Below are 24,662 nucleotides of genomic sequence, written 5' to 3' on the forward strand. Positions count from 1 at the left end.
AGTTCTTTGCAACATTTGAATACCTTCTACAGGCATGTCATTCTGTTAAGTTCTAGGGTGAGCTGTACCAGAGAGTGAGAAAAGTCTTTTGAGGAGCTTTATTCCACTTGCTCGCTTACAGTGAATCCACATGAGACCATTTGGTGCAAAACCAGGTGGTACAGCTATGGATAAAAAGCATTCGGAGAAGACAAATTTGAGCAAGAGGCAGCACAGTGTGGTGGGATGGGCCTGGGCTTGAAAGTCAGGCAGGAGTGGGTCTAAAACCCACCTATACTGCATACCAGTTATGTGATCTCTGGGATGTCAATCCCACTGAGTAAAGAGATAGTAATGTCTACTTAGGAGATAGTAATACTTCTTATTTTGAAAAATCGGAACAACCTACATCAAATGCTAGCACACCGTCAAAACCTGATACAGATTGAGAACTCAGAAACAGTTGTTACTAGAGTAGCCCAAGAAAATCTCAAAAAGGAGGTAAGACTTGAAAGAGACTTTGCAGAAGGATTACCAGAGTTTAAGGAAGAGCAAAGAAGACATCTATTAGAGGAACAGCAAGCAGGCAAAGGGCATGACATTGGGGATGGGTCTGACCTAGCAGATGGTAAGGAGACTGATGGGACTAAAGTGACCCTATAACAGGAAATAAGATCAGCAGAGTCAAGTGTGGGAGGAATACAGAGCTTTTGGATGTTTCCAGGCAGCAGATTTTCAAGAAGATGTGATAGATGAAGAGGAATCATTGTCTGTTTGCCATGGTGGTCCACTAACTTCACTGTGTCCTTGCCAATTAAAATGTAGTTCTGATTTATCAAAATGTAATTGACATACATTGCTTTCAAATGTGAACTGATCACGGAAAATAAAGCACACCCTTATACTTGTCTTGTTTGTAGTTATGGATAATCCATGTTGAGACTCTGCCCTGTGGCTCTAAATAAAGGAGAGTTAAGTCCAAAGTATTTGTAAGGTAGCAGAGTAGCTAGTGCCTGATTCCTTCTACTCCTTTCTCCTTCTACCCTCTGTCTCTCCCTCTTTCTCACCTCTTCCTCCTCATGCCTGCCACCCTTAGCTCTGTACCCCCAGCCTGTCAAAGCAGTCAGGCTAGAACATGTAGAGTTATGGTTTACTCAGATTATAAATTGGATGTTTTAGATAATGTACATCATAACTAGTAGAGACCAGCAGTTAACTGATTTCCCCTACGGTCCCTCCTAAACTCTAAACCAATCAAATGTTCCTTCTTCCACCCTCACCCTTGCCAAGATCCCCTACCCGTCACCTGTGGGTCAGCCTCTGAAATCTGAAAGCTTTCCAGCAGTAGATCCATTGTGCAACCACCAGGATTCAAACTATTCAGGATGGAACAATTAACCTCTCGCTAGAGGCAGTATTTTCTTGTGATGTCTTCTGTCACTGAAGTTTTACGAAGCGTGCTCCCCTTGTTCTAGTGATGTGGTACCCAGAAGTCTGCACCATCTGTGGAACACCATATATTGGTTATATTTTCCCACCAAACAAGGAATAACTTTACCAGCAGGAAAATATGCTTGTGTTGTAGAGAGCAACATAAAATCAAGATTTTGAGAATACAAATGTATGAACAGAATATCCTGTTGGTCTGCTGTTTACATTTCAGTGTTGGAAGGCATTTGCTATTTGTTTTAGTGTCTGTCAGGTTTCATAAGCAGACAGAAAAACATAGATCTGTTTTTCTTAAGTTTCCTTTTTCCCTCAGCCAAGTGGGGTAAGTATCTTTATTTTATCTAAAGAAAAGAATTTGGCAACTCCTCTCACCAAGATGGTTTGAGAAGAGCTGTCCAGGAGCTGGCTGTTTCCTCCTAGGGCACAATCCTGTCAGTTACAGTATTGTCTCCAGATGGCATCTTGGGTTATGGAGTTAAGGCTCCGGTATAGCTGAGATTAGGAGGGATGAGGTTTATCGTTCATTCAGTATTGCTCTGTCTATACACACAGACTTCCTTAATACTGTTTGGCAAAGAACAGTTAATTATGCTCCTCAATAAGAGGGAGACCATTGGCTTTAGCTGTAGCAAAATAAAGATATCCTAATACCTTTGCATAAATGCTCTCCAGTAACTTTTACTCTTGTTAATTATTACTTGGCTAACTTGAATATTACCTGCAGGGCTTCTAAGTAATTAAAAGTGCTGCTGGCACTGGTCTAGTTACCCTTACTAAACACCTGTAGCTCTTCAGGAATCGGCAATATCTCTGCTTATAATCTAGAAGACCACATTAAAAGGTTGCTAAGTGCCGCTAGGGTGCTTCTTCTTCGCATACCTTTTATGGGCTCCTTGTCTCTGTCTTTCCTTTGCCTCTGTTGCCAGGATAGACCTTCAGTCCAGAATATGTGCAGAGTGCATGCGAGACCTTGAGAAAGTGAGGATGGATAAGATGGGGGTCTCGGATGAACACCCAGTCTAGCGGGAAATGAATTCCAGTAGACATGGGGGCCTTGGTTACAGGCTTCCTTCTCTTTGGCACACCTCACAACTTCATCTGCAAACAGACTTGAGGTGGCTGTGGTCTTAATAAGCTTCAACATACTCTTCCTTTCTAGCTAAGGTCATCTATAGAACATAGAATCTTTTTTAATGAAGATTCCCAGGAAAAAGACACACCCTTTACTTTAGCCCTCTTTGTGTTTCTGGAAAGGGCTGAAACTCTTCTTCTTTCTTAACTGAATTATTTTAACATGAAAGATCAATCTTTAAACTGAATATTACATAGGATACTTTAAAATATGGATTTCCTAAAAACCATTAGTATCTTAGATCCTGTTGTTCTGACACATACTTGAGGGCTGGAGCTCTAACTGCCAGGGAGACCCAGGACTCTACAATTTGACTGAAGAGGCTGCCAATAAATGCAGATTAACAAAATAAAGGGTTCAGAAGCATTCTAAATCCTTAGGACGGGGTACCCAAGATTGGCAATGGCGGGGGAGGGGGGGGTCACATGAGTCCAGGCCTTATTTTTTACTGATAACAATGATAAACTAAGAGTCTGTAGTGTATGTGCAAATACTGTGGCTCAAAAAGGATTTAGGTGTATATTGAAGTTAAACTTCGAACTCATTACATTAAAGTTACTAGTGGCCTATAATTACTAGCTGGACTCTGAACTAATCATCAATGCTAATAGCAGCCATCTGTCCAGGCTTGATTGGCCTTCTGCTTAATAATCAGGTAACACTTTGAAAATGTTAGTTGGGGCAGGGCATACTCAAGGCAATGTCACCACATATTGGATACCTGGGCTACGGCACTTTATTTTTTTCTTTCAAAGTCCTGTAATTCTTTCCAATATGTCTGTGGTATAGACAGACGGGAGGGCAGATATTACTGTTATCTAGACAATAATCTAGATTTGTTGGACTGAACTCATTCATGAGGAATTTACTGAATGTTTACTATGCTTCCATCTATTAAGATTCATACCTTTTCTCCATTCTGTGGGGCTGCTCTCTGTTGTTCTTTCCTAGGTGGGAGTTTGCAGGCTGCTATATCTGAAAACACAAAGTCTGGCAATCATTTCCAAGAGCCGAAACTCAAGGACATCCTTCTGCAGATTTCCCTTGGGCTTAAGTACATCCACAACTCTGGCATGGTGCATCTGGACATCAAACCTAGTCAGTATGGCTCCCCTCTGCTCCTTTGGCCAGATTTAGTTCTTTCCCCACTGTGTTAGAATTGTCGTCTGTGTACCTACTAAGTGTTGAAGATGCTGTTTGCTGGCAAAATTTCTTTCTTTCATGTGTTTGCCTGAAAATCTTAGTCAAACAGCTTTATCCATCCCCCCCGTCCAGGGCCAGGGGACAGAGAAAAGACTTTTTCCCAGTTAGTAAAGCCAAAGTATGAAAATATTGGCTACATCCTGAATGTGTTTGACTACTGTTGTATATACTCTTTCTAATTCAGCACCGACTAAAGTGAACAGAAATTAATGTTTTTGACACTCAATAATGTGAAACTCAGAGAAATGTAACCATCTTCAGGGGCTTCTTTCTTTGTTTTGAAGCCACCAGCCTCTTCAGAGGATGGGGTGTGTCTGAGGTCAGTTTCACTTAAAACAGGTATTCTTTTTTTTTTTTTTTAACATTTATTTATTTTTGAGACAGAGACAGAGCATGAATGGGGGAGGGGCAGAGAGAGAGGGAGACACAGAATCGGAAGCAGGCTCCAGGCTCCGAGCCATCAGCCCAGAGCCCAATGCGGGGCTTGAGCTCATGGACCATGAGATCATGACCTGAGCTGAAGTCGGATACTTAACCGACTGAGCCACCCAGGTGCCCCTAAAATAGGTATTCTTAACCACTGAGTTGTTCAGAGATTCTATGGAAGATAAGAAACCTTGGTAGTCTTGTTACACGAACTCAGAAGAGGAGGAAAGGAGGGCGGCCAAAATGTCAAATACAGAAAAGACTCTTTGGGGGTAAAAAAGCTTAGGAGTCATTACTTACGTTAATTCTGTATTTATTTAGGTAACATCTTCATTTGTCATAAGATGCAAAGTGATTCTCCTGTAGCCCCAGAAGAGATTGAAAATGAAGCTGACTGGTTTCTCTCTGCCAATGTGATATATAAAATTGGTGAGTCTGCCTTAAATCTTGATCTGTATATTATCATCCTATAAAATGTATACTGATGACTCCCATTTATTCCAGTTTTAAAGACATGCTTGTAAAGGGCTCTGTTTCTTTTTCTTCTTCTTCTTTTCTTTTCTTTTTTTTAGGTGACTTGGGTCATGTGACATCAATAAACGAACCAAAGGTAGAGGAGGGAGATAGTCGCTTCCTGGCTAATGAGATTTTACACGAGGTAAAGATCAGGCAAACAGAGGGCATTTTATAATTCACTGAATCCTTTGACTCTCAAATGAAGGTTCACAGAACAAGAAATGAAAAGTATATATTTATAATTAAACTTTACATTATCTCTTTTCCTATTCAGAATTGAGACTGAGGATAAGAAAGAAACTTAAAAAAGAAACTTAAAAAAAGCATGAGCAAAGCTGGTTCAATCATGGATTAATCACTGGTTTTACTGTTCTTTATAAAGTTCCTTTACTGTTTCTAGTCTTTCTTAGACTTCCTAAACTCATGAATTCCCTAGTAGAAAGGAAGCCTTTATTGGTTCAACCCATCTTTATCAGGCTATCATCCTTTTGATAGCACCACCAGCTCTGGTGAAATGAGCTTTGGTTATTGTCTACCTTCCAGGATGTCTGCAGAGTCAGGGCTAGGAAGGATTTAACTCCTTCCAGGATGATCATATCTGCGACCAGTTAATCTATGCTTGGAGTCTCTTTGAGCCTGACAGAACAAAATGACGCTAAGATTCTGAATAAACTCTTCAGGGCACAGCAGTGTGAATCAGGTGGATTTGCACCGTATCCTTTGTCTTCTCTAGAAATAAACCACTAGCCACAGCAGATGTGACCTTGCCCATTGTGTCTGTTTAACCTCCTACGTACTCAGTAATCTCTCTCGCCCGTTGTCCTGATCTAGACTCAATTCACTTAGCAAACTAACTGGCTTTCCCGTCTTCTGTTTTGAAGGATTATCGGCACCTTCCCAAGGCAGACATATTTGCCTTGGGATTAACAATTGCAGTGGCTGCCGGAGCAGAGTCGTTACCCAGCAATGGTGCCATGTGGCATCACATCCGTGAGGGTAACCTTCCAGACCTTCCTCAGGAACTCTCAGAAGAATTTTGCATTCTACTCAAGGTGCTATCTCTTATGAGATCAAGAGAAGATAGAAATGTCTATTTTTAAAAAATGTAATGGCAAGGAGGTGGGGAAAGAGGACAGCAGATGCTGGTAGTGCCACTGGCAGAGGAAAAAAGGAATCATGATCCCGAAGACCAGGAAAGACATAGATAGGATAGACCGAAAGTTTCTCAAGAAAACTTAGAGGATATCATAAAGCCTTTTATATTCCAGTTCAAAATCCTGTTACATTTTTTTTCTCTGCCCTTCCCAACAACCCTGTTAAGGTGGGAAATTCAGGAAACCAAGGCTCAGAGCAGTTCCTGGACTTGTATTCTCATCTTTGATAATTGATTCACTCTAAAATTAAGCTTAGGTCTTTTTGCTCTTATTTTAGGGTTTTAACTATTGTCATTGAAGTGGTGAGACTACAAAAAAATTTTGAATTTTGAGTGTATAGAAGAAAACATAAGCTACTTTATTGATGAATAACGGACAACACCACCAATCACATGCACTATTAGAAAAAGGCATAATGTCAGTTCAGGAATTTATGTGTTACTTGAACTCCATGGTATCTGAGTATGTGGAGGCACAAGGAAAGGAAGCTGTTATGTTGAAACAGAGGTACAAAAAAATACACTGTTGAGAAGTTTAGAATTATACTAAGAAAAAAAATGTATACATAAGACTTCATGGCTTAAAGAACAGGATTGGTTAGAATTCCTAAAACAGCTTTAGAGACATCTACTCTTGGGGATTAAATGTGAGTTTCATAGTTCACCTGAAAACTTGAAATTTAGTTACAAACTTGTCTTCTTCCGAATAGGCAAACCTTGCTCACAGTGGACTTTAGTGCAAGCCTAATCATCTATTTCTATGTGTAAATTGCTCTTAGATTTAGTTGATACATACTGAGTACTTCAGTGCTGGCCCAGTGTGCTAATAATACATGTATGTTAATTCATGTACTTCTCACAATACTCCAGTAGGTGAATGTTGTTCTCCCAAATATCAAAAAAGGGGAAGTGAGTTTCAGCAAAGTTAAGTGACTTGCTCAAGGCTACTTAGTAAATCATGGAGTTGCCTCTGAACATTGGTTCCCAAATGGAAGGTTCAGTGTTCTCTCCATTTTTTTTTTTATTTAAATTTTTTTTTTTAACATTTATTTATTTTTGAGACAGAGAGAGACAGAGCATGAATGGGGGAGGGTCAGAGAGAGGGAGATACAGAATCTGAAGCAGGCTCCAGGCTCTGAGCTGTCAGCACAGAGCCCGACGCGGGGCTCGAACTCACGGACCATGAGATCGTGACCTGAGCCGGAGTCGGACACTTAACCGACCGAGCCACCCAGGTGCCCCAGTGTTCTCTCCATTATACAACATTGCTAATTGCTGTAAACAATTAGCTATTTTCTACGGTATTTAAGCCATTTTAGGTTACAGACACCCTCTACCTGAAGATGAATGCTGTAGGAATATGGCCATGGTGGCGTAGCCTTAGTTTTAAGTGAAAAGGAGCATGTTGTGGTAGAAAGCAAACTGAACTAGGAGTTGGGTGACCTGGGTTTTAGTCTTGGTCCCATCAATAACTTGAACAAGCCACTTTTTATCTCAGGACCTCAGTGTCTTCCCATTTAAAATTAAGGCATTAGGGGCGCCTGGGTGGCTCAGTCGGTTGAGCGTCCGACTTCGGCTCAGGACACGATCTCACGGCCCGTGAGTTTGAGCCCCGCGTCGGGCTCTGGGCTGATGGCTCGGGGCCTGGAGCCTGCTTCTGATTCTGTGTCTCCCTCTCTCTCTGCCCCTCCCCCGTTCATGCTCTGTCTCTCTCTGTCCCAAAAATAAATAAACGTTACAATTAAGGCATTAGATTGGTTAACCACCCAACCAGCTCCAAAATAGGATACTTAAAGGCAGGCCAAAGGTGTGGATGACTGATGCAGAGTGTAGAGAAGATGCTCCCATCTTCGGTGGAGCTAAGTTCTCACTTATTTCTTCCCCCGCAAAGTTAAAAGCAGTTTCACAAAACTCCCCAGCAGAGGTTGGGCGCAGCTGGCTTGGGTAGGGAGATTCTCCCAGCAGTGAAGAAGCTTCTATTTCCTTCCTTTTGGTCTAACACCAACAGAACATGATCCACCCTGACCCAAGGGAGAGACCTTCTGCAGCAGCTCTGGCCAGAAGTCGAGTTCTCCGGCCCTCCCTTGGGAAAGCAGAAGAGCTCCAGCATCAGCTTAACTTGGAAAAGTTCAAGACAGCCACACTGGAAAGGTAGAGGTTTTTTTGAGTAATCTCTGGGCCCAATGTGGACTTGAACTCACAACCTTGAGATTGAGACTTGCATGGGCACCTCTGGAAAGGTAGATTTTGGATGCTGGAGTTTAGAAAGAATCTCTTTGTGTACTATGTACAGTGATATGACTGCTCTGGTGTGTCTTCTCTGGACTCAAGTGGAACCCAACATTAAAATACATAGGCCCCTCTTCACAAAGATAGGAGCAGCATGAGGCCCTTTGTAGCATGGGGCTGGGAGACTCTGTGATTAGACTCCTTGAGAGAGAAAATTCCTATTAATGCAAAGGAAGCAAAGTGAGGAATACAAGGAAATACAACCAGCAAAGAACTCTTAGTGGGATGCTGTGTGACAATAGGGGTTCAAGTAACTGGTGAATGATCACCCAGTGAAGATACCTATAGTTAAGGTTGGAAGAGACCCATTTAACAAATCCATTACATTTCAAGGGCAGGCAGACACATTGTCTTGGTACATGTTAAGAAGTATTTCTCCAATCCAAAGGAAGCAGTCTGATCACATATTCACGCAAGCTTGTATTCACGCATGCATTCATTAATCTATTCTTTCATTAAACAAATGGGAATTCATTAATTAGATAGGATGGGGTTAGTATAAAGGTCAGGCACTGATGTTTGAGCAGAGTTCTGAAGGCATTTTTAAGTGATTATTGCATACCCTATGCACTGCTGGAAATATAAAAGATGAAAAATGGTCCTTGTTTGAAATAAACTTAGAAATCCAACTTCTTTTGGATATACAATCCGTCTTGAAATGATAAACTGTGAAAGTCCCCCAAGTGATTTTTTGGCAATGTTGTGGAGACACCAAGCCTTTAGTCAGGGATTCTTCCGAATAAGCAACTTGATATTTTTTTGCTCTAGTTTTGGATTCCATTTTCCTAGCTAATAAACAAAATAAAAATACTTATATTCTTATATATACATATACATATTCACATATGTGTTTGTATTATGTATGTAAGTGTAGTGTGCACCTTCTGTGAAAACCAGCTATGGAGGCACAGTGACTGTCGTTAGACATCACAGTAATGGGGGCCTACCACAGAGACGGGGCAGATGCCTTCTTGAAATTATCTAGACCAAGGATTGGCAAACTTTTCTGGAAGGAGCTAGAGAGTAAATATTTTATGTTTTGTGGGCCATACTATCTTTGCTGCAGTGACTCAGCTCTGTTGTAGTAATGTGAAAGCAGCCACAGACAATATATAAACAAATGGGTATGGCTAAGTTCCAACGAACAGGTGGTGGGCCAGATTCGACCCATGCGTTGTGCTTCACAGACCCCTGCAGTTTTCATATATAGCCAGTAGGGTTGTTTCCTTATTTAAATTTTTTTTCATGTTTTCTTTCTTTCTTTCCTTTTAAAATGTTTTGTTTTAATTCCAGTTAGTTAACAGTGTCAGATATTAGTTTCAGGTGCACAATATAAGTAATTTAACACTTCCATACATCACCCTGTGCTCATTGAGACAGGTGTACTATTTAACCCCCATCATCTTTTTGACCCGTTCCCCTACCACCTGATAACCATCAGTTCTCTATAATTAAAGAGTCTGTTTCTCGGTTTGTTTCTCTCTTATTTTTTCCCTTTGCTGCTTTGTTATGTTTCTTAAATTTTACATGAGTGAAATCATATGGTATTTATCTTTCTCTGACTTATTTCACTTAGCATTATACCATCTAGCTCCATCCATATTGTCGCAAATGGCAAGATTTTATTCCTTTTTATGGTTGAATAATATTCCAATATATATATACCACATCTTCTTTATTCATTCATTTATCAATGGATACTTGGACTGCTCCCATAATTTGGCTATTGTAGATAGTGCTGCTATAAATATAGGGGGCATGTACCCCTTTCAATTAGTGTTCTTGTATTCTTTGGGTAAATACCTAGAAATGCAATTGCTGAGTCATAAGGTAGTTCTATTTTTAACTTTTTGAGGAACCTCCATACTGTATTCTAGAGTGGCTGCACCAATTTGCATTCCCACCAACAATGCAAGAAAGTTCCTTTTTCTCTACACCAACATTTATTTCCTGTATTTTTGATTTTAGCCATTCTGACTGGTGTGAGGTGATGTCTCATTGTAGGTTTGATTTGCATTTCCCTGATAAGTGATGATGAGCATGTTTTCATTAGTCTGTTGGCCATCTGGATGTCTTCTTTGGAGAAATGTCTGTTCACATCTTCTGCCCATTTTTAAATGGAATATTTGTTTTTGGGGTGTTGACTCCTATTCTTTATATATTTTTGAAATATATAACTCCTTTATCAGATATGTAATTTGCAAATACCTTCTCCTATTCAGTAGGCTGCCTTTCAGTTTTGTTGATCGTTTCCTTCATTGTGCAGATGCTTTTTATTTTGATGAAGTCCCAATAGTTTATTTTTGCTTTTGTTTCCATTGCCCCAGGAGACCTATCTAGTAAGAAGTTGCTATGGCTGATGTCAAGTTACTGCCTGTGTTCTCTTCTAGGATTGTTATGGTTTCAGGTCTCAAATTTAGGTCCTTAATCCATTTCAAATTTATTTTTGTGTATGGTGTAATAGGTGGTCCAGTTTCATTCTTTTGAATGTTCTGTCCAGTTTTCCCATTACCATTTGTTGAAGAGACTTTTTCCCATTGGATATTCTCTCCTGCTTTGTTGAAGATTAACTGACCATATAATTTTGGGCTTATTTCTGGATTTTCCATTCTGTTCCATTGACTTGTGTGTCTATTTTTATGCAGGTATCATACTGTTTTAATTACTATAGTTTTGTGATATAACTTGAAATCTGGAATTGTGATGCCTCCAGATTTTCTTTTCTTTTTCAGAGTTGCTTTGGCTATTTGGGGTCTTCTGTGGTTCCATACAAATCTTAGGATTCTCTGTTAGAGTTCTGTGAAAAATGAAAAAATGTGAAAAATGTGAAATATTTAACAGTATTTGTTCTTCCAATCCATGGGCATGGAATGTGTTTCCATTTCTTTGTGTTGTCTTCAATTTCTTTCATCAGTGTTTTATAGTTTTCAGAGTAAAGATCTTTCACCTCTTTGGTTAGGTTTATTCCTAGGTATCTTATGGTTTTTGATGCAATTTAAATGGGATCAATTCCTTGATTTCTCTTTCTGTTGCTTCATTGTTGGTGTATAGAGGTGCAACAAATTTCTGCATATTGATTTTGTATCCTGTGACTTTACTGACTTTGTTTATCAGTTCTGGCTTGTTTTTTGTTTTTGTTTTTGTTTTTGTTTTTTTTGGTGGCATCCTTCAGGTTTTCTATATAGAGTATCATGGTATCATGTCATATGCAAATAGTACAAGTTTTACTTCTTCCTTACTGAATTGGATTCCTTTTATTTCGTTTTGTTGTCTGATTGCTGTGGCTAGGACTTCTTGTACTATGTTAAATAAAAATGGTGAGAGTGGACATCCTTGTTTTGTTCCTGATCTTAGGGGGAGAGCTCTCAGTTTTTTCCCATTAAAGATGATGTTAACGGTGGTTTTTCACTGATGGCCTTTATTATGTTGAGATATGTTGCCTTTAAACTTTGTTGAGGGTTTTTATCATGAATCGATGTTGTACTTTGTCAAGTGCTTTTTCTGCATTTACTGAAAGGATCATATGGTACTTATCCTTTCTCTTACTGATGTGATATATCTCATTGATTGATTTGCAAATACTGAACCACCCTCACAACCCAGGAATAAATCTCATTTGATTGTGGTGAATGATTTTTTTTTAATGTATTGTTGAATTTGTTTTGCTAGTATTTAACTGGGAATTTTTGCCTCTATGTTAGAGATACCGGCTTATAGTCCTTTTTAGTGGTGTCTTTATCTGGTTTTTATTTTAAAAAATTTTAAACATCCTTTATACCCCAATCAGTAGGATTTAAGAAACCTAATCTGCCACGTGTCGTGGCGTGTGTGTACCAGCTATTTTTAAAGATAATCACAGGAGCTAAGTTTCTCTTCCGTGTATAGCTCAGGCTTGCTTCTATAAATACTGAAATAAAAAGAAAAATCTATATGTTGGTTTTGGTCATAAATATTCTCTTTAATTTAGGATCAAGTAATATGTTTTTTCCCCTTTTAATTGCCAGGGAACTGAGAGAAGCTCAGCAGGCCTGTTCCCCCCAGGAAGAACATGGTGACCCTGGGGTCTCTGGGACCCCCACAGGACCAAGAAGCACCAAACGCCTGGTGGGAGGAAAAAGTGCAAAGTCTTCCAGCTTCACCTGTGGGAAGTCTTCCCCATAAGAACTCCCTTCACACCAACCCTCCTTCTGACTTATAGCTTCCAGAAATAGATATTGACTGTGTCCACCTTCCTCTTACAAATGGGGAGATTAACCAACTTGAATGCCCAAAGATTTCAAAAGCTACTCATAATTTAGCATTCACTGCCAAGATCCTAAAGCTAGTAAGCCTCGTATTAGTGGTGGTGTCACGTACAATCATGGGCAGCCATTTCTCTTCTCGGTTATATTCCCAAGGCCACGTCACCACGGTCACGTTTCACATTCATGCCTAATGGGAAAGCATGTGTCTCTGAACTAAACAAGAGGGAGCAAGGCCCTCGGCACAGCCTGTGGACTGCAGGGCTGTGGTAGCTGACTGCCTCTCAAGGAACAGGACATTCCCTGCACGTAGAAAGGGGTATAATTTTGTCTTGAGTTGAGGTAACAGCTTATAATAAAATGTGCATGTGTTTCAACAACGCTTCTCAGGGTAAATTATGGCATTCCTAAAAGAATTCTCAGCCACTTTGAGCAAGTGATTTTCCTGCTCTATTCTTTTAGTGAAGACCGTCCCTTATTCTGATATTATATTTATTAAAAAAGTGACTTCACCATTCTGTGAGGTGGGTAGAAATAAGACTAGAGAACTTGTAATTTCTGAACTGGCTATTAACTTATGATACAAACCGCTGGGTAAAGGGTTTGAGGAAAATGTAGTGTGGCTGTTCTCCTTCAAACTGTTTGCCCTGATCCATTTATGACTGGTTTTGATTTTCTGGGGGTCACCAATTTCTTCTTGGTTTTTATCAGAATTTGGCTTTGTTTCCTATGATTTTATCATATTTTAATCGAAATTCTTTTCTCTGTATATATTTTTAAAGGAATGGAACATTTGTAAATAAAGGTTTTTATCTTGTCCAAAGCCAAATATGGGTGAAGCACTCTTCTTTGTGACATGTAATTAACAAAGAGTGAAATTTCTGTTGGAAATCATTTCATGAGTAGATAGGTGAGAGAATCAGTAGGTTGGTAGTAACAGGTCTTGGCTGCAAGGCCCAGATTTGTGGACCCCAAAGCTAATAATGGTCAAGCTCTGATATATAAAATAATGTTGGTCATAAAGGCACTGATAACTTCTAGTGTGTCCTACTAATAAAGGTAGCTTGTTAATGGTTTGTAGGCTTTTTTTTTCTTTGCTGCCTTACATCCTTCTTTCCCTTGCATTTTAAAAAGCAAAGTAAGAAATTTTTAAAAACTGAATAAACCATCATACCATTATTTCTTCTGTCTTGGAGTTGCAATTATTTCCATGCAGTTAAGTGGGGTAAATTGCTGTGTATTGCCCATTGCCATTTAAAGAAATCTAATCTTTATTCAAGGTTTTAAAATGGAGTTAATGTATCTCTTGCTTCTCTGACCCTGGCCATATCCCTTGCAGTATAGTGTGGGGTCAACTACAATTTGTGATTTAGAAAAAGGTATATTATTATGAATATGCAATGCATAGACCAGAGTTCTTCTCAGCACTGATAAGTAGTACTATCAAGGTCTATAACCCCTCCTCTACCCTGTTCCTCAGAGCCCCTGTTAGCACCTGAATGGCCTGGTTGGGGGGAGGAGGACGAGGGGGGGTGATTTCCACAGCACCACAAAGCTACTAAATAAGCAGGTAGCTGCATAGACACTGCTGAGTGTGAGTGGGACTGGGTCATCACTGGGCTAGCGATTTAATCCCTTCCAGTTCAGTTGGAGGTTTAAGTTTACCCCTTGCCTCAGTAAGAAGCTGCATTCTCAGTCCTGAAGTTCTGTTTCCGCACAGAGATCACAAGATAACCCGGGGAACTAATGATCAAGTATTAACATCATTGCACTGCCAATATTAAAGTTAAATATTTTAGGATATAAATATGGTGCTTTACAATAGATATTCTTTTATTTTATTTATTTATTTATTTATTTATTTATTTATTTATTTTCAATATATGAAGTTTATTGTCAAATTGGTTTCCATACAACACCCAGTGCTCATCCCAAAAGGTGCCCTCCTCAATACCCATCACCCATCCTCCCCTCCCTCCCACCCCCCAATCAACCCTCAATTTATTCTCAGTTTTTAAGAGTCTCTTATGCTTTGGCTCTCTCCCACTCTAACCCCCCTTTTTTTTTTCCCTTCCCCCATGGGTTTCTGTTAAGTTTCTCAGGATCCACATAAGAGTGAAACCATATGGTATCTGTCTTTCTCTGTATGGCTTATTTCACTTAGCATCACACTCTCCAGTTCCATCCATGTTGCTACAAAGGGCCATATTTCATTCTTTCTCATTGCCACTTAGTACTCCATTGTGCACATAAACCACAATTTCTTTATCCGTTCATCAGTTGATGGACATTTAGGCTCTTTCCATAATTTGGCTATTGTTGAGAACTATAGATATTCTTAAACACACACTGACATTAAGCTGCCAACAGATAATCTTGAGACTTATAGTTAAAGGAATACTATTATACTTCACTAAGCTCTAACATACGTATCAGTTTATAGAAGCCATTCATCTAAAGCTCTACAAAGATGAACATTGGAAGATAAAGGTCAGCATTTCAGCCTGAATGGTTAACTTTTTTATCTCTATATGAACCATAATTTCGATCCTGATTTACATAAAAATTGTCAGGTTGATTTTTTAAAAATGATTTAACAACAAAACATAGCCATAATAACTAATAACTGAAGTATTGCTAAAATTGCTTTTGAGCCACTTTAAAATAGATGCTAGTAATCCATTTAGATAGGAAGTGCTGTAATTTTCCAACCATTATCATGAGGCTAGAGAAAAACTGATTTAGAAGCAAAGTGAAAACCTGATTAAAAATTCCAAAAAATGTTTTTCTACAGCAATAATATTGCCCAAAGCTTCCTATCTGTGATAAAGCATTACCAGCCTTAATCTCTACTACTCATAGCTGCTCATAGCTGAGACTTTTTCTAATTTAGAGGGGAAAAAAAGGCATGGCCAAAGATAACTTTGTGGCCGTGGGCATCTATGAGATACTTCTCTTTCTCAGCTAGCTCTGCAAAGGATGAGAGCCCTTGATTATTCCACTACTGCCGGGGGTAATGGGAGCTGATTAAAGCTGCAATGTTATCTGTCAATACTTTTCAGCACTGAGAAGGCCCTTTCTGGGTCCATGGATGAACGACAAAGTCTCCAATTATGCAAACTGGAGATTCTTGAAGGGGTATCTCTATTATGAAAATGCATTCAGCCATTCTTCCAGGTCCCTGATTTTTTTGTTGTTTGTTTTTAGTTTTCTAATTTCAGGCTTATTTGAACATCCTTCTGCATTCTTTCTATTTTTTCTTCCTATTTCTTTGTTCTGGCCTGTGACCAGAACCCTTTTAAAGCCTCTCCTTGATTTAAAGCATGATTTTTGACAAGATATTCACAAGGTCCCTGTCCTCTAATAACTCACAGTCACTGGGGAAGAGAAGGCACCTTCATGGTCATCTAAATTATAACACAAGATAAGCTGGGTGTAAAGAAAGTGAAATGCGAGAACAAAGTAAGGACTTTATTTGAGTAGAAAATTTTGAAAGTATGGAGAAGGGCATTTCAGACCCTGAGGACAGTGAGAGCAAAGCAATGCTGGAGGATTTGTTGTGGGGAAGGAAGATCGAGTAGAAAACAGGAAAATGCTTTATCTCCGTTCATCCATGAAATTGTATATTTTATACATTTTAATGTTTTTGCTTATCAAGAAAAAGGAAAGCAGCAGCACTTGCAACTGTTCCAACAGTCTAAGGAGCATGTGTATTGGTAAATCCTGTGTGAGAACTGAGATTAGCTTAACATGCTATTTATGTAGATTAAGATGTTATTTATAAAGTTATGAGTTTGCCCAAGGCTGTCTCTTTTTAATTGGTGTGACCCTTTCTTAAAATTATTTATTTTGAGAGAAAGAGAACATGCGAGTGCCCACAGGGGAGGGGCAGAGAGAGAAAGGGAGAGAGAATCCCAAGCAGGCTCCACACTGCCAGCACAGAGCTCAATGTAGGGCTCAAACTCATGAAATAGGAGACCATGACGGGAGCCCAAATCAAGAATTGGATGCTTAACTGACTGAGCCACCCAGGCACCCTTTCTGCTTTTTAATTTGAAACAACCTTTTTCATACTCCTCACTCAAAAGTATGTGCAAATAGAAAGAGGGAGATGTCAGTGGAATAATGAAATAACTTATAGGGCTAAGTGAGTGGATATAGACAAATGCATGTAGGTGATCAGGGAGACGTTTTTTAAAGATGATTCCAAAGTTCAAGTCTGGGAGAATGTTGGTACCATTAAAATAAACAAATAGCTTAGAAGCGATAAATTGTCTTTGGAGGAAAGGATGAATTTAGTTTCTCATTTGACTCAACCGTTCAAGTAGAAGTTGAGACTTTTAAATAGGAAATCATTGGAAGGCACTGGCAGTAGTAACATAGCTGGTGGGGTGTAGGATGATCACTGTCTGTGCAAGGTCTGAAGGCAGTATAACATGCTGTTTCAGGAGCTGAACATTGAAATAAAATGGTAAAAAAGGTAACATGGGAGATAAACATCTAGAATATGCCAATATTATTTTCTCCTTTAAGGGCATATTTTCTCCTTTAAGGCCAAAAATGGGCCAATGGAGGATTCAAGTAGGATCCCAAGAAAGCGATTTGCTTGTTAGAATGATCTGGAGGGGGGGGGCGCCTGGGTGGCTCAGTCGGTCGAGTGTCCGACTTCGGCTCAGGTCATGATCTCACGGTTTGTGAGTTGGAGCCCCGCATCAGGCTCTGTGCTGACAGCTCAGAGCCTGGAGCCTGCTTCTGCTTCTGTGTCTCCCTCTCTCTCTCTCTGTCCCTAACCCAGTCGCATTCTGTCTCTGTCTCTATCAAAAATAAATAAACAAACAAACAGACAAAAGAATGCTCTGGAGGGTACCTTCATTTTCTAGAAGTTGGACAGTACCAGGACCAGCAGAGGAGAGGCCTGTATCCTGCAATCTGTGGGGCCCCCATAACTTCTTCCTAAGCAGGGCCAAGATTAGAGTGAAGGAGGCAAAATTTAAGGGTGCTAAGAAACACAGCAATCAAGATCAAGGACACTTTAATGCAATATTTAAAAAATATTAAAATTACTGAAAAAATCCACAATGAACAAAATATCAGAATTAAAAAAAAAAAAACCCACAAGATCAGTAAGCTGAAGTTAACTAAAACTAAGTTTGCAACTTGGTCAAGAAAAATCATCAGACATGGCAATTCCTGCAATTGGAAGTCAGATAAGCAAAGAAGTAGATTTTGTAAATACTATTGATCAATTTGCTTCTATTAAGGTCAGTAAAGCTACTGTAACTTCTGTTTTTGGTATAAATAAAATATTTAAAGTTAAAATAGTGTTGTGAGTTTTAATATATCTACTCTTCAAATTTTCCATATTTCTTCAAGTACTTTAATGCTCTGGGATTTTTTTTTTTTTTTTAATATGTAAAAACGTGTATCGGTGCACGCATTTTTTCTCGCGCCTCAGATCCAACGTGGCTCAGATCTTGTGCTTAATTAAAATTTTAGCTTTTTTGTTCACCACTGATTTTCTTCATTAATTTTGTCTTCTTGAAATATTATTTTGATTGCCAATTTTTTGTCACCCCCTTAATTTTTCGCTCTCAGCTCCTGCTCTACTTTTCTGGTTTCCTTACTGCTTTAGCAGGCCTGGACCTTTACAGTTTTTCCCAGGAACCAGCCATCCTTTGTTTCGTCTAACTCGCCCCCTCCTGGTCCAAGCTGGGAAGCTTGTCAAATAATTTCATTTCATTAGAAACTTCAAATCAGCTCCACTCACCACCCGGCGGCGTTGCTTCTCTGCTCCCTCCGGAAAAAAAAGCTCCCGGAACTACCGCATTAAGGAGGCTTGCTTTCCGCGGCGCTAGCCGGAGCATTTCTACAGACGCACACCACAGACTTTCCGTTTTCTTAACCCTATCGCGTTGCTTGCGTCGCCTCTGTATCCGGAAGTGGTCACCTAGCTCGAGGTTAGTTCGGGCTAGAGCGTCCGGTGAGGGTGGAGGGAGCCACGAGTTCTTTGCTAGGTGTGCGTGCAGCTCTTTGTGGTTCGGGTGGTGGTGCTGTGTCGGTGTCTTGGCTTTTCTCTTCGCACCCATGCGGAGGACCTCAGGGTTTTCTGTCACCTCCCTGTCCCTTTACGTTGTTGGTTGGGAGCGTCACCATTGAGAAAGGGCGCCCTCCCATCCCTGGCGGTGAGGCCGGGGAGTCCAGGGCTCTCCTTGGTCTTTGCTAATGGGTTTGGAGGCAGTAATTTTTGGAGCAACAAGTTTCGGATTTAAGTCCCTTGGTGACATTCTAATACTGAGCCCTTACCATGTGTTAGGAACTAACTTAGGAATGTTGGTTGTGGCAGTGAATAAGTCAGACAAAAATCCCTGCCCTAAGGGGCTTGCAATTTAAAGAAATTTGAAAAGTCGGTGGAATGCAAATGGAAATAAATCAGAAAATATTTTCTGTATGGTTTGGAGGAAGAGGAAGCCAAGGGGAATAAAAAAAAAAAAAGACGGTAAAGCGTTTTGGGGGGTTGGGGGAGTCCTAAAATGTGCAGGGATGTTGATGTTTATGGTCGCAAGACCCACCGCATGAAAATTACGAACGCAGTTAGGCATTTAGGATTAGTGAATTTGTGCTCTTGCTATAAGATGCGTTTATTTCTCTCTCTCTCTCTCTCTCTCTCTCTTTTTCAGAGGAAGACCAAAGACTAGGTTGTAGGAAAAGCAAATAGAAGCCATGTTTCGGAGACCTGTATTACAGGTAATCACTTTTCCTCCTTAGTGTTGAGATGCCTTATTATCAACCATAGTGATCAGATTTCTACAGGCTTTTGACTGCAGAGGCAAAAGACCTTTGAGCCCACCTACTTTATGTGTACTCCTTTGATAGGATTGGGGGTAGATTTTACTTGTGTCAATAATGTTTACTAAAACAAAACAAAAATTTCCCACCAGTATATAATGGGAGTCATGACATTTTATTTTATTTTATTTTATTTTATTTTATTTTATTTTATTTTATTTAAAAATTTTTTAACGTTTTATTTATTTTTGAGACAGGGAGAGACAGAGCATGAACAGGGGAGGGTCAGAGAGAGGGAGACACAGAATCCAAAACGGGCTCCAGGCTCCGAGCTGTCAGCACAGAGCCCAACTCGGGGCTTGAACTCACCGACCGCAAGATCATGACCTGAGCCGAAGTCGGCCGCTTAACCAACTGAGCCACCCAGGCGCCCCTGTAGATCCTTTATAACACCTCTTACTCCCCATCCTGTTAAGATTAATGAAGAAGCTGTTGCTCTGTGAAACCTGTTCTCATCTCCCTCCCTCTACTATAGAATTAACTCTGTATTCTTGGATCCTCACTTTAACCTATACAGACTTTTAACGTTTTGCGTGTGTGTGTGTGTGTGTGTGTGTGTGTAAATGTGAAACAGGAAAGTTAACAACTGTCTTAATGCTTTAAGAAATCTTTAAAGCTAGATGTAAAAGTTAAGAATTTAATTTTAAAAATTATCCCAGTTAATTCTTTACCTATTTCTGTTTTTCTAGTAGGTCTTAATTTTTGTATGCCCACAATGAGACATATTATCCTATAAGACTGAGGAGCTCTGGCTCACCTCAGTACTTAAATTGGTACATTTCTAGAAGTATGACACAAGTTCTAGTTTGCTTGAGTCTTTGCTGTGTTATAACTCCATCTTTATTTCTTAACCACCTGCCGCCCCAAAACACAGTGGTAGGATTCCATAGTCAACAGTATTCCAGGAATGGCTGTCCATTTGGTTGGTGGATGTTTGCTTTTTATATTAACAGTGCTACCATATGATACCTGTTTCTCTGATGTAATGGTTAGCTCTCTGAACGTTGAAATCAGCAATGTGCCTGGTGACCTGTGCTCCTACCATGGCAGTAGCCCTTGAACAGAATGTCCTTAAGGAGGCAGCAGAGGGCGGTGGGAACAGTGGCAGCCTTGGTGTTGGATGGCCCTGGGTTCCAAGCATGACTTGCCGGTTACTTCCTGTAGGATTTTGGGCACGTTACTTAATCTCTCTAAGTTTCATTTTTTTCATCTCCAAAGTAGGGATAATTTTACACAGTGTATACATTTATTCTGAGGATTAATTTGTAAGAGGTAAAGCACTTAGCTGGTCTTCAGTAGTGATAGCTGCAAGATCATTGAATGCCGCCACCAGTTTGTGTCAGTTACTGCCTTCCTCTGACAGACTGACTTGAATAGTCCTATTTTTGTACCTTATCAGAGAATCAGATTTGTCTTAGACTTTTCTCTTTGGTCTATCAAAAGCATGAATTTTTCCAGCATATATATGATTTGACCTTTTTTTGCACAACTATGGAAGCACCATAATCAGGAGGGTTACCACGAAAGAACCAGGAGAGGATTCTAAATTAGCTTTCCTGGGCATGCCGTCTGGCTCTGTGTACCTTTGGGCTTCTGTAGTAGATTGGCCCTCAAGCATTTGCATGGTCCTCCTGGCACTGTGGTGGGGGGACACGTGAAGGGCACTGCTTGTGTTCTGGGCGTGAATGCTGTAGGACCTGTCAACCAAATGGTGACTGAGTGTGAGCAGGTCTTCTGTTTGGGTGTACCTTTCCCCCCAAATTAAAACCATTTCACTGATTTATTCCCCTTTAGGTGTTTCATCAGTTCGTAAGACATGAGTCTGAAATAGCCAGCAGCTTGGTTCTTGAAAGATGTAAGTAGTGGCTAATTTCCAAGTTTAAAGTATGTTGTTTGTTCTTAAATGTGTGGTAGAAGAGGTGCACTGGTTGCGTTACATGCAGGTAATCGTCATGCCTTTGGCTCCTTTTGGGCTCTCCACTCTTGGCCTTGCCCCATCAGGCTGCAGGGGCCTTCTAGAATCTCCTTGAGTCCTATCTGGTTATCTAATTCTTCCAAGGTCATGTGCTATTTGGCTGAGAGAGTGAAGCTTTGTGAAAGCTGTTCTTTCATGGAGTAGTCCTGTGTATTTATAAAGATTTTCAGATCTCAGATTTGTTTTTTTAACCATACGGTTTTTTTTTTTAAAAGGTATTTCAAAGAATTTAAGGTAAAGTAAAGAACTTAGTGTTTGTTTGTGGGCTACTTTCTCAAAAAATATTTTCTCCTTTCTTGCCAATCCTCTTTTCTCTCCGATATGGCCTTTACTTGTCCCTTCAACTTACCTTCTGAACGTGTAGAACTTGGGTTTTGCTCAATGCTGAGATTGAAATTGAAGTAATATTTGTAGCTGTTCCTCTTCTGTACTTTCTCTCAAGCTCCTTTTATTTGCACGTTGTTTCAGCTCTGAACCGTGTGCAGCTCCTTGGGCGAGTGGGTCAGGACCCCGTCATGAGACAGGTGGAAGGGAAGAACCCGGTCACAATATTTTCTCTAGCAACGAATGAGATGTGGCGGTCAGGGGAGAGTGAAGTATACCAAATGGGTGAGTATACAGACTGGGGTTTTAATTGTATCAGCAATAAATAGACATTATTCTCAGCTAATTAGATATGAGGTGCTTTTAGAAAGAATCTTCTCTGATTCTGTGCTTTTCTCTTCGAAATTGTGACGTTGGTTTTGCTGGGCATGTTGTCTTTTGGCATTGGTTTGGTCTGCTGGCGTTTATAACCACATTTTCTATTCTTGAGATTTAGGTGATGTCAGTCAAAAGACGACATGGCACAGAATATCAGTATTCCGACCAGGCCTCAGAGATGTGGCGTATCAGTATGTGAAAAAGGGGTAAGTTGAGAAAGAAGGATCTTACAGATTGAATGGTTTAAAAAAACTGGTAACCGGTGTTCTCAGGGAATGCCTACCTCCTTTATTCTAATAACTCTGTGTTAACTTGATACTTACTCAGAGCTTAGTGTTATATGCACGGTGTGTCGCTGTGTGTCTAATTCACAGATACATAGAACATGGTTTCGCTTGCTAAGAATTTATAATTTAGGCCAAATAACAGGTATACATAAACAGAAGCAGATGAGGCAAGAGAGAAGGCAAAGTGTACTGAGCACCGTATGAGCAGGTGCAACCCATGCTGTTAGGAGTTCCGATGCCGCCGCAGCCAGGGATCCCCACGGCGGGTGTCTTGCCTCTTGGCATCTGCATGGAGTCCTTAGTACAGGATCTGGAATGTGTGTAGCCTGGCACAGGTGAGGTATTATGGCAGTGTTCACAGCTGTTGTTTTATATTTGGTAATTTTAGTTCGGCTCCCTTTTGGAATGCTTAGTGTATAGATAAAAAGTGTCATCTCCAAACCCGTGGAAAGACAAAAGCGTATGTTGAACAGCAGTTGTATTCATAGTTAATATATTTAGAAATGTGCTAGTTCTATAGAAGTCAAATAGATTTCATGGAAAACAATTTCAGGAATAACTAAAGTTTCTGTTTCTTTTCAATAAACTGTGTTCCTTTTTTCCTATTTACTTTCTTAGTCCTTTATATATGTACGAATAAATTTGTGCATCTACACATACGTATAAATACAGGAAATTTCAAGGAAAATATCTGCGGTTTATGTGTATATTCGACACCCGATCATTTTACCAGTTTTGTCTCCTATATTATGCTTTTTTGGTAAGGGTAGACTCTGAAAATAAATGCTAGCATGCATTTTCTATCCTTTAAAATCAGAGTTATAGTTGTCTTCTAGTTCAGCCTTCTAAACAATGCAGAAATGGTCTTAGTGATTAAGTCTAAGTAAAATACTACGCCAGAACCTCTGTTTTGAATTTTAATGATCTAAGTCCCTGGAAAATAAATTCATGAACATGACTATGGAAAGGAATTGAAAAATAAGTGAAAATCAACAAATCTGTTAGGGGGTCAAAAATAAAAGGTGAAGAAAAATGGCAGATTGGAAGTCAGTCCCAGAGATTTAAAGGATGCCATTATGTTGCTCTTCCATTTCATGGTCTTTTAAAAAAAAATTTTTTTAAGAGGGGGAGAGAGAGAGCATGTGTGCACATGCACGCTCAAGCAGGGGAGGGGCAGAGGGAGAGAGAATCTCAAGTAGGCTGCATGCTCAACGAGGAGCCCAACGTGGGGCTTGATCCCACAATCCTGGGATCATGACCTGAGCCAAAATCAAGAGTCAAGATGCTCAACCAACTGAGCCATTTGGTGTGCCCCCCCCTCCCCCATTTCATGGTCTTAAAGTCACTTTAGTTTTTACAACTTGAAGAACCACAGTCAGCTCAAGGCTGAGAACGTTGTCCTTCTTACCTAAATGTGTCAGGTCTGTGTGGACTTTGTTTTAGTACTCTTAATATTCCTAATTTTGAATGTTGAGATGCGGTGGCAAAAATGAGGTTATACTTGGTTCTGTATTCATCCTCAGTGTGTACTTGTTCCTGCTCTCACCTGACTGTCTTTTCAAACAGATTAGAATCTCCGGACTGAAAAGTGAATTTTATTTTTATCAGGTCCCGTATCTATGTGGAAGGGAAAGTCGACTATGGTGAATACACAGATAAAAACAATGTGAGGCGACAGGCAACAACAATCATAGCTGGTAAGAAGCTTGTGGTAACAGCTGTTCCCTCCTCCCTCTTCCCTTTTAAAACGCTTGGCTTCTTATAAGTAACTTTAACAGGGACTTTGGGTACAGATGCCAAGATGGTCAGGCAACTCACCGTGAGAATTGCTAGTGTGGCTCAGGGATTTGCTATGGTTTCTACAGTTCCTTCAGAAAATTCTCTCTGTGCTCACTTTCATTTCACAAGTAACTTTTGAGTAGAGTGTCTGTTGGTCCTTACTGTTTGAAGTAAAAAAAACTTTAGTGTCTGAGGACATGGCCTAAACAGGCAGTAGCCTGTGCCAAGGTAGAGTTACACCTCCGTGAGGCGCATTAGACATTTGTGCAGATTTATTGAGAACCTGCTCGGTGCTGAACATGATGATTTAAAAAAAATTTTTTTTTTAATGTTTATTTTTGAAAGAGAGACGGAGAGACAGAACGTGAATGGGGGAGGGACAGAGAGAGGAAGGGAGACACAGAATCCAAAGCAGGCTCTAGGCTCTGAGCTGTCAGCACAGAGCCCAATGTGGGGCTTGAACTCGTGAACTGTGAGATCATGACCTGAGCTGAAGTCAGATGCTTAACTGACTGAGCCACCCCGGCACCCCAGAACATGATGATTTTTAAGTTCCTAAGAAAATGCAAACAATGTAGGAAACATGGACACACAAAGCTTAAAGATTAAGAAGATACCTCCTAGGGGGGCGCCTGAGTGGCTCAGTCGGTTGGGTGTCCAACTTTGGCTTGGGTCGTGATCTCAT

General features: G+C 40.1%; 2 protein-coding genes across 9 annotated transcripts in view; both read left to right on the forward strand.

The window, feature by feature from the left end:
• The window catches only part of WEE2 (WEE2 oocyte meiosis inhibiting kinase), a 28,859-nt gene extending 15,940 nt beyond the window's left edge, over nucleotides 1–12,919 (forward strand). Inside the window, exons 6-11 of the mRNA XM_042927353.1 lie at nucleotides 3,512–3,658; nucleotides 4,511–4,618; nucleotides 4,762–4,847; nucleotides 5,587–5,757; nucleotides 7,867–8,009; nucleotides 12,152–12,919. Coding sequence (XP_042783287.1) covers nucleotides 3,512–3,658; nucleotides 4,511–4,618; nucleotides 4,762–4,847; nucleotides 5,587–5,757; nucleotides 7,867–8,009; nucleotides 12,152–12,308 — 812 coding nt within the window. The 3' untranslated portion in view covers nucleotides 12,309–12,919. The remainder of the gene's footprint in view (nucleotides 1–3,511; nucleotides 3,659–4,510; nucleotides 4,619–4,761; nucleotides 4,848–5,586; nucleotides 5,758–7,866; nucleotides 8,010–12,151) is intronic.
• A 5,397-nt stretch (nucleotides 12,920–18,316) lies between these two features.
• Nucleotides 18,317–24,662, forward strand: part of SSBP1 (single stranded DNA binding protein 1) — a 53,365-nt gene continuing 47,019 nt past the window's right edge. For 5 of the 8 annotated variants that reach the window (XM_042926791.1, XM_042926760.1, XM_042926754.1 and 2 more), the window contains exons 1-6: nucleotides 18,346–18,402; nucleotides 19,066–19,132; nucleotides 21,029–21,089; nucleotides 21,678–21,818; nucleotides 22,024–22,117; nucleotides 23,807–23,895. In XM_042926791.1, coding sequence (XP_042782725.1) covers nucleotides 19,109–19,132; nucleotides 21,029–21,089; nucleotides 21,678–21,818; nucleotides 22,024–22,117; nucleotides 23,807–23,895 — 409 coding nt within the window. In that variant the 5' untranslated portion in view covers nucleotides 18,346–18,402; nucleotides 19,066–19,108. The other 3 variants (XM_042926766.1, XM_042926793.1, XM_042926773.1) reach the window with 3 other exon arrangements.

This window comes from Panthera leo, chromosome A2 (assembly GCF_018350215.1).
Source record: "Panthera leo isolate Ple1 chromosome A2, P.leo_Ple1_pat1.1, whole genome shotgun sequence".
Classification (NCBI taxonomy): domain Eukaryota; kingdom Metazoa; phylum Chordata; class Mammalia; order Carnivora; family Felidae; genus Panthera; species Panthera leo.